The 10,259-nt window shown below is 37.0% G+C and overlaps 1 protein-coding gene across 1 annotated transcript in view; it reads right to left on the minus strand.

The window, feature by feature from the left end:
* NVL (nuclear VCP-like) overlaps window positions 1-10,259 on the minus strand; it is a 38,572-nt gene that overhangs the window by 23,703 nt on the left and 4,610 nt on the right. Inside the window, exons 6-12 of the mRNA XM_009273837.2 lie at window positions 9,917-10,043; window positions 9,552-9,628; window positions 9,148-9,282; window positions 7,407-7,508; window positions 5,357-5,474; window positions 4,746-4,890; window positions 1,743-2,013 (exon numbers count right to left, since the gene is read on the minus strand). Coding sequence (XP_009272112.1) covers window positions 1,743-2,013; window positions 4,746-4,890; window positions 5,357-5,474; window positions 7,407-7,508; window positions 9,148-9,282; window positions 9,552-9,628; window positions 9,917-10,043 — 975 coding nt within the window. The remainder of the gene's footprint in view (window positions 1-1,742; window positions 2,014-4,745; window positions 4,891-5,356; window positions 5,475-7,406; window positions 7,509-9,147; window positions 9,283-9,551; window positions 9,629-9,916; window positions 10,044-10,259) is intronic.

The raw sequence follows: 10,259 nt of genomic DNA on the forward strand, positions 1-10,259 counted from the left end.
TAAAGTTTGGGAAAACAGAATAGAGATACAGGGTAATGCTTTTCAACACTGTCCCATCTTGCAGACCACAGCGCCCCAGGCAGGTACGTTCCAATTTCCCCAATCAGTTCCTTATTGGGGAAACTATCTGAGCAAATACTTGATCAAAGAACTTTATACCTTCACAACATAAATACATCCCAGTTCTAATACGGAAAGGCAGTATCAAAGCAAACTGATACTGCACCACAAGTAAAACTATACCGGGATTTTCATTATAAGATGGAGGGAGGGGGGAAAAAAAAAAAAGAAATATTGTAAAAACTCTGTTAAGTTTCCCCATTTTTCCTACAGCAGTATATGGGAAAAGTATCGCTTCCTATTTCTTGCAACTAAGATAGCTCTACAACTGACCACAAAGAAACAGAAGTGTTTATAGTGCCTAATACTCCTCTTAAGCCCTCCCTCCTCTTTTTAACAGAACCATTAAGAGAAACTCTGAAATAGCCAAGACCACTGGGTTTGTTTACTTGAATTGTGTGAATGATTTTTAAAGCTTTTGTATGCTTATTTTTCCATTATAAACATAATATAACGGTTTTAATGACAATACCCTGTATTAGACTATGTCAACCTCCTGCCAGCTATCAAAATATGGCTCTGTTAGGATTAGACTTCCTCATCCTCAACAACCCCTTTGATCATGGTGATGTTGATAAAAGCTGCAACTACCTGCCCCTCCCCGCTTTCTTTTGGCTACACAAGGCCCCAGGAAACACTGGGAGGTACGCAGTATGATTATGTTATTCTAATACAAAGGCTTACTACAGCTTTTTACACTGTTTTTTGTTAATTACAATAACAGTTTTCTTTGTACACGGATTCTGGTTTTAGAAGGACTGTCAATGTGGATTTAAACCCACTTTGTTTTACTTTTCCAGACAAATCTTTAGGAAGCCCACACATAATGAAGGCACATACACACTCCAAATTTTGAGAAGTAGGGCCAACAATTTCTATATATGATGTTCTGGTTCACTGACTGCAGCATGTTACTTGGGCCACAGAATAATTCTGGCACTAGAAATACTATTTTCTGCAACAGAATCCCAGCTGTACTGCACATTAACAGATACTTTCTCTGCAGCTCAAGTCACATTGCTAACCCAACTTTTCTACTGGATAGATACCTCTTCCTCAAACTTGCTATAGGTACCAGACACCACATGTGATTTACCTCAAGTAATCACATTGCTGGCGGGAAAATGTAGACTACATAAATACTTCTAGACTTTGGCTAACTGTAAGTATACCAGTTAATAATAGATCATCATAATAGATATTTCACTGAGGGCACAGCAAACAGCTTGGTAAAAACTCAGTGCAAGTCTGGTATTCTTACAATTCTCTTACAGTCAACACACTTTTGAAGAGAGATATAGCCACTATTGTAACCTCTGGTCTGCCAGAAAAAACAAAACACAAACACAAACAACAACGACTGAAAACTCAAGGAAAAAAACATGCCTTGTATAAAACATTAACATGATTTTTAGAAGGGAGGGGTTTGGGAGCCACTTATTCAGACCCATTATATGGGTCATTAGGAGTTAAGCTTCTGGCTTAGGAGCTAATATTTCTAAATCTAAACTTAATACTATATTGGCCACAGATGTTCAAGGATTTATGAGCGATGACTTTCACAACTATAAAATGGCTCAATTCTTAAGATATTAGAGGCACATGCTTTAAGGAGCAAATACCTTAGGAGGAAGTTCTAGTTGTTTGGTATCCTCTTCCACCAGGATGTCTGTTTCTATTCCCATGCTTTCTTCAGCTGTGTTTCCTCCAGTGTGTACGTGTTTCCTTTTCTGCTTCTCAGATTTTATCAGGACCCTGTTCACTGTGCACACAGCTGCCTCACGACAAAGTGCCATCAGGTCAGCACCTACATAACCCGGAGTCAGCCGTGCTAAGTGACGAAATTCAAAGGACTCCGGGAGCTTAAGTTTTCGACACAAAGTCCGAAGAATTCTAGTCAAGTAGGGAGAAAAAGAACAACAAAATAAAGATGAAGCTGTGGCTTTTTTTATTTTCATATGAAAACAAACAGCACTGATTTAAGGTCTCTTTCAGTCCACATGAACTGAAGTAGTATAGTGGGAACAGTTTTCACTCAACTAGGAAGTAATCAACACTGAAACCCACAAAACTATGCTATGTATTTCCTTTCAGTTCTTAAACGAAAACCAACAGCATCAACCAAGCAATATCAATCAGTGGGTAAAAGCTAGTTTTGGTGAACCTGCATATTATAGATTCTTTAAACCTTAGTTTACATTTCACAATCGACAGAGTAGATCTCAGAGTGTACCACAGAGACGCACACAAGTTATCCACTGAGATATTTAACCTTGTATTCCTAACCTTAGTCTGCACTGTCCGTTCCATCCCATTTTTATGTATTTATTGAAGAACATCCACAACAAACTATTCTGCAAGGAGCAAATAAAATCAGACTGTGTGAGGAGCTGTCTTTTAATCTTCAGTATCTTTCCCTTACCATTGTTGATGGAATATAACTGCAGATATTTCCTGCACCCCCAGTAAAATTTCCAATAGGCAATACACAGCTTCTGTGTACACCTTGTGTGTTACCTCATCCTCATTCAAAACCTAGTTACACCTACCTATGCGGTTGCATCACTAATACAAAACAGCTCTATGTAACTGCAGTGAAGTGTTATGCTTCACACTTTTTTTTTCAAATGGGAGTTTTTTCACTCTGTATCAAGGCTGAAGCTTTAAAAACCTCCTTCAAGGTCCACCAAGACTTCCTGCTGTTCTTCTGAGCCAAGGACAACTGAAAACTACATGAATATTCAAAAGAAAGACAAAAGCCAGTGTCACCGCACAAATACTGTGGTATTTGATCCCTTTGCTCAGAGGGATCAAATCAACTTGTTCAAAACAGCAAAACATCACTTCATTGGGAAAATATTTTAAATAGGCAGCACAAACCAAAGAAGTGAAGATCATTAACATACTTTCTAGTTCCAATGGAAACTAGTTTAAATTATTTTCAGATCATGTAACTACAGAAAAGTTATGAAAAGAACAAGTTATTAAACTATTCAAAACTGAAATCCCTCCCCCACTAACAAGTTCCATCATCTCTCATTTAAAACTTTATTAGTGATATTAGCTTGGTTCTCAAGAATTTTTCAACCTGTCTGACAACAGCTGTAGCTAATCAAGTGACTCAAAGTGTAAAAAGTTAAGAACTGTAAATGGCTCATTCTGAACTGGTGTCCTACATATATTATTTTCCTTCATGTGCTTCATACATGCACAAGAAAGCACTGCAAGTAAAGCAAGATCTCCAAGTACACCTCCTCATCCTACTCCACCCTGCTAAGGCTGTAGAACCACAGCTAAGCAGTTCAAATCATGCCTTCAGCAAGACTGATTTCTCATGTGGTAAATCAGCACACTGTAAGGACTTCTGTTTCTATATGACTTTTATTTTAAGAAAGGAACACCCCCCCAACAAAAGCAACTCCAAAACAAAACAGAAAAGCCGGGCATAATTTAAAAAAAAGAACATAAAATGAACAGTTCCTGTAAGCCTACACCTCCAGGAACACAAATACAAACAACTGTACAAAACAATAACATGAACGAATGTGACTACACTCTAACTTGTGAATAATCTGTACACACTATGACGGCTTTCTCATTCACCACTCCTATCCTTTGAAACAGTGCTCTTTCTGGGAATATTATATTTTTAACATGAACCTAAGAATATCATAGAATCAGAACTCTCATCAGTCAACTCTTTAGTTCTACCTCTAACCACTTGCATGTTTTCCCACAACCAAGAGGAACATAATTACTACAGGGCTGCAGATCTGGAGGGAAAGTGGAAGCATGGCCAGAAGGGGAGGGGGGGAAGGAGGCGGGGGGGAGGGTGGTATAATGGCCAGTAGTGGTGACAACACAGAGTGAGCAATGCTGCAGGCAGAACAGTTTGCTTTTTCAACCTAGAAATAAGATTAGTTGAGCTAGAAGGAACTTATCCTTTAACCTTTCTTTCCTTCCCGTAACAAGATAAGCCACAGCTGTTTTCACATTTCCCTTCCTGTGTTTTCTGCTGTTGTGGAAATGAGTAGCAGTTCCTTTTTAATTAGAAAAGCAAAAAAATTTTTTTTTTTTTTAATCTAGTCTGATGGTCACGGATCTTTGGAGTAAAAAGGGCCAATTACACAAAACAGGATGACCTCAGCTTAGTGCCTGGACTGGTGTATTTCCACGAGGAATGGAATGAAGAATCTAGGCCTGTTGCTTAAGGTATGTGCTTGAGAGGACTAACAAACAGGCTATACTTAATTTATGTTCCTAATTTAATAGTTACATAGGGAGCACTAAAGACAGAATGTTAACTTCCTGAACAACAGAAAAGATGTATTTAATTCCGCCATCTATACTGTTAAGGCATTTGAAAATCCATTAACATAATGCTAAAAGCAGATCTGCACACAAGAAAGGAAACCACCCCAAATGTAGACACAGCTACCAAGACAAAGACTAGATGCACACTTAATGTCTTCTGCACTTCTCAGTGTGTGCTGACCCATAGGTGTGTACAGGTACAAATAGGACTAAACACAATAAAGTACTTTTCCTTAATTTGTATGTAACTTACACATTATTTCCTTATTTATTAATTAATCAAAAAGAAGCTTAAACTTTATAACACATACTTTTCTCTTGCTGCTTCATCTGGGATCCCTAAACAAATTTCTCGATCAAACCTCCCAGCTCGCCTCAGCGCAGGGTCCAGTGAGTCAGGTCTGTTTGTTGCTCCGATAACAAGGACCTGGGTAGCGGCAGCCACGTTATTCAAGTCTAAAGGAAGGAAGGAAGTTAGTACTCCTACTCACCATCTCAACTTTGTTCTGATATCTGTGTGACTGTTTCTGCAGCACACAATAATCCTCAGAACAGCAGAGAGAAACTAACCAACAGTCATACTAGACTGCTGTTCATCCTTATTTCTACTAACTAGAATTTGCATTTTGCACAATCAAGCAAAAATAAGCATTTCAAATGACGTTTGACATTTTCCCCATTACATCTGTTTATACAACAGACAGGCTTATATAATGCTGTACAGACCACTGAAAATAATGTAGTAACATCCCCTCAAATTTATTAGAATCTTCCCACCACCACCCAGGTAAACCGTGCCAAAATACGAAAAATTATTACCACTATCTCCACTAAAGTAACCACGAGTCACTACTGAAGGAAAGCAGACAGTGAGCCTGATAATTAGAAAGTTTAGCTTAGTACAGATGTTCCTGAAACTGACCATCCATACAAGTTAGGAACTGAGCAACAATTCTCCGCTCCATGTCCTTCGATGCAACTTCTCTTTTTGGGGTGATTGCATCAATCTCATCAATGAAAAGGACACATGGTGCACTGGACTAGGAACAAGAAATATTAATAATTACAAAATTACACTGACATAGTGTATTACAAGAGAGAAAGAAGTTTTTCAGATTTTCTGTTCTGTAATTATTACTGTAAGTCTGCTGCACAACCAACCTGTCCTGGAACAATTCTGTTGTTCTTATTGACTACCTGGAGAGCTGCCAGACTATGAAACTGTGCTGAGCTGAGGCTATGAAACAATTAAGGCATGAGATTCAAAATGTCTCTATCTATTGTTTAAAATTTAAGTGTACCTCTATGTTGCTTTATGTTTTCCATAAATATTCCATTGTCACTGCTTACTTGCTTACGTCCAAAAAAGAAAATCAGACAAGAAAGGTCTGGGGTTTTTTGTTTGTTTGTTTTGTTAGTGACATTAGAGCTGTGGAATTTCAAGATCTAGTATTACTTACACACATAATGAAACAAAAAGCGCAGTAGGTGGTCATGAAAAATGATCTGCCAACTTCAAGATTATTACAGAGCCTGACCACGTTCAAAGAGTAAAAATGAGCAACTCCAACAAGCGTTCTAAAATTCCATGTACTTTGTGTTCATAAAAAGCCAACACAAATATAGAATAATAATTAGAATAAGTAACAGAATAGTGTTTAACTGACATAAGATTAATACCCTCAAAAAGCACTAGTAGTGCAAATGAATACATAAGGAAAACACTAGAATTGTCTTCAGAAGAAGTCCCATAAAAAAAGTATTTTAAAACCCACGCATTCTGTGTTATCAGGTAGCAACTGCGCCATCTAGTTGTCATTCACTTTTCCTCTACCTGATAGAGGAAAAAAAAAATGCAACTGAGCTATAAAGATTCCACAGTACGTGGCATAAGGTACAGTGGAACTATTTCTTTTTTTTATCCCCTGCACAAAAATTTGGTACAAAAGCTAAGTTGAAAAGCCACTTAAGTGAATGTGAGGGACTATAAGAAAGGCAATAGACTATTTTTAAACAGATTTTACGCAATACATTTTTTCAAAAATAATTTTTATAGCAACCTCCCCTCAATCACTATACATACAAAAGACATGTAATTTCTGAAAACTCTGTGCAATCATTTATTTAATTTTATTCTAATTAACATCTTAACAGGGCTTTCTAAAAATTAAAATGTAGTATGAACCGGAAACATAATAATCTAAGAGCTTCACAATCAATCCTTTTGCCCCGTTTAGCATCCTTTTATACAGGAACATACTCTAAACACCTATATACAGTTGTGGGGGAGAGTAGAACAACAGAATAAAGTTGGAAAACCAGAACGTTCTGAGAGGTCAGGAACAGAAAACGGTCATCATGAAATAAAACATTAGCCACATACTGAAAAAGGAAAATCTGCATTTGTTCAAATTAAAATTATATCTCAACCTGTCTAGTTCTCTTTCCTTCTTACTAAGTCTGAAAGTTGCACCAAAGCAAGACTTCAAGTGTAACTTGACTCCTGCTCTTACGATTTGTCCAAAATTTCTTACTTTGTACCTAAAACCCTGAAGTCTTAAGTCCCTCGCATTCACTCAAAATCCATGCTATACAAAAAACAGCAAAAAACCCCCCCTTGTAACGAAAAAGCACAGTAAACTGCTCTTACATCTTTTTTATTTTTATAAATCAAGCCAAGCAGCTCCAAATAGGTGAATAATTTTTGTTGCTCCCTTTACATTGATATGATGAACTATCTTTTGTCAAGATTTCAGAATCTTGACAAATAGTAATCTTTGTGCTCTATGACAGCATGACACTTAGTACAATGGAATTCTGGCCACAGAAGGGTAGACACTATGACTTGTGTGCAGCAGTATAAAGATTCACTCACTAATATTCACTCAAATTCAAAACACAGCAACAAAGTATGAATCTTTACAAAGAAAAGGACAAACAATTCACAGTGTTATTTCCAATGGGCGCCTCACCACAGCCTGCTCAAACAATTCTCTCAGTTTCTGCTCAGATTCCCCAGACACTCCAGACACCATCTCCGTCGCTGCCACTTTCAGCATTGGGAGCTCAAGCTCCTGAAAGAGACAATGAATGTTGTGTGATACATCCAGAGGTTAGAAACGTTGGCTGTCCTAGAGGACTAATATTTTCCAATACGACATCTTTTACACCCAAATATTATGTAATCAAGACTAAATCTTAAGAGCTTTTAAAAAGATGAGTAGCATCCTCCAGTCTAAAATGGGTCTGAGCCATTTGGCCAACCAAACAGAGATGGATACAAAGAACAAGCTTCCCTAATTCAGTTAGAGAACGACTGCACTGTCAAATAGCTTTGTGCCTCGGTCCCCAACCCAATCCTTCACAACACATATACTTCAGTTCATGCTTGGGCTCCCTTGAGAAAACTGTCTATTTCCATCTGTAACAAAGCACTGCTTAGCAGTGTGGAAGAGATCCCCACCAGGTTTGGTTCCCTTAGTCTTGCTCCAGAAATATCTGAGCAGGACTGCACAGTAAGATACCTGTAAAGCTCACACTCAAGGTTTTCTCCTATTAAAAATAAATACAATTGTAACTTTGATAGACAGTAGCACACTATTGCTGCAGGTAGTTGCAGCCTATTTCAAGCTTTTTGAACTTCATATAAAAAAAAAAAATCCTAATTTATACAAATCACAGCCACCAGAGGCACGACCTGGGGATTGGAAGAGATTATTTGCCTTAAATAGCACTACTGAAAATCTCTTATTTAAGAAAAATAAATTTAGTGACTACTTCTTAAATCATCTCCGCTCTGAAAGTTTTTCACTTGTGTCATGTTTCTTTCCCCAAATTTAGTACCCTTCCAGGATACAAATATGCACTGAAGCATTAAATATCACAGATTCATTCATTGGGTACCTTTTTACAGTACGGCATTAAAAAGAAAAAACCCAAATCTTTTTCATTAAAACAGTTGAAACAATGTCAGAAGGGTCTAACCAACGTTTAAGGAATAAATATCAATATTTTCTTTCAAAGATAAAATCTGCACTACAAAAGTTCATAATTTACATGTACCTAAATTTAAGGTTATAATCTGTGACATTTAAGGAACAACTGTATTAAAGAAAAAGAAACGTCCATGGTTATCACTGAATAGCCCTAAATAGCCCTTAGATTTCTATCCAAAACAGGCACATAGCAGCACAGCAGCCCTACCACACACCAAACTATTAACACCAATAATGTCATATGCTCTGAAATCATTAGTTTGACACAGGCAAGGCAACATCCAGTTTTGGAATTCAGAAATCACTGTTTAATGGATGCCACCCAATAGAATCAATGTAATGCCTCATAAAAGAAGGTAAGGTTGAATCCAGACTTAAAATAAAACACTATGGTAAATTTAACCAAAAGTATCTTTCATTTGTAGCCTTCTCAATACCCATGCCTATATTGCTGTCCTGGGAATGCCTCAAAACAATTAAGTCAAACATAAAACCCTGTCACTATGTCCCCTCTTCATATATGAGGTTCTATCAAGTACAGATTCAGATGGAATTTAAACAAAGGAAGTGAAGATGAATATATTTTAGACTAAGACAGGAAGGAGAGAAAAGAGATAAAAAGAAGAGGAAAAGATCTAGTCTATCATGAATGAGGATTTTTTTTTTCTCTAAGTATAATTTAGAAAAAGAAGCAACTGTAAATTTAAAGCTGTCTCACCCCAGCAATTGCCTGTGCAAGTAGTGTCTTTCCACATCCTGGTGGTCCATGTAAAAGAAAACCGCGAGGTGGAACCACACCTACGTGGTTATAGACTTCGGGATGACGGACATGAATGAGCATTTTGCATACTTCCTGTTAAGAACAAGAGAGACCTCAATTTAAATTGCGGAAATCGGTATTATAGACAGGCCAAAATAAATGTTTATTAATGTAATTTCAGTGGCTGCTTTCAGAAAGATTAATCAAATGAAAAAAAACCAAAAAACTTTGTTGCTGTTGGTATAAGCAGCTATTCTCAGTGTCACGCAGATGAATTCTGCCAGATTTCTTTTTTGTCGTCATTTTTCATGCGACATTTTATTCAGTGTATTCTGAATCCCACAAATAAAATTTTAACTAACCTTTAAGGTTTCATCATTGCCTCCTACATCCTCAAACTTCACTGAAGGATGGTAAAGCTCTCGTACTTTACTTCTAACTGTTAAGGAGAAAAAGTCATGCAAATTTAGACATGGCCTAACAGTAGTTGCTAACACCGAACAAAAAAGTACTCAGCCTAAACAATTAGCTAAGTACATGGAGTAGTATTATTTTTTGGTAGTAGACACAGGACCGGAGTATTTTTTTAGTACAACATTAAGGTTAAATTTCTTAACAAAATCGTTGAGGTCACTTCTCTGCACCTCAGAAAACACTTCTCTAGTAACGGATTCCACAGTCAAATACCATCTCTGTTTGGAGCAGCATGCCAAAAATAACTTCTCACCTTTCTCTTTAAGTAAGATGGAATCAATTTCTCCATCTACATCTAGAAATTCTTCTTTTTTTCTTTTTGCTCTCTTACCCTTTGTCTTCTTTCTTTCACTCTCCAAGACAGAAAATTCTGTTGATTTCTAGGGCATAAAACCAGAATTATATACACAAAACCTTCCAAGTCAGTGAATTTCTGCAAATACTTAAAAGGCCAAAATGTGTAAGTGTCTATGATGCTTAACTTACACACATTATACAAATAAAGACAAACAAGGCAGGAATTTAACCCCTTCTTTTTGTAGAATTTTTTTTTTTTACTTAGGATTTGCACTTTTTTTTTTTTTAAGGGTTAATTA

This window comes from Aptenodytes forsteri, unplaced genomic scaffold (genome assembly GCF_000699145.1).
Source record: "Aptenodytes forsteri isolate BGI_AS27 unplaced genomic scaffold, ASM69914v1 Scaffold319, whole genome shotgun sequence".
Taxonomy (NCBI): domain Eukaryota; kingdom Metazoa; phylum Chordata; class Aves; order Sphenisciformes; family Spheniscidae; genus Aptenodytes; species Aptenodytes forsteri.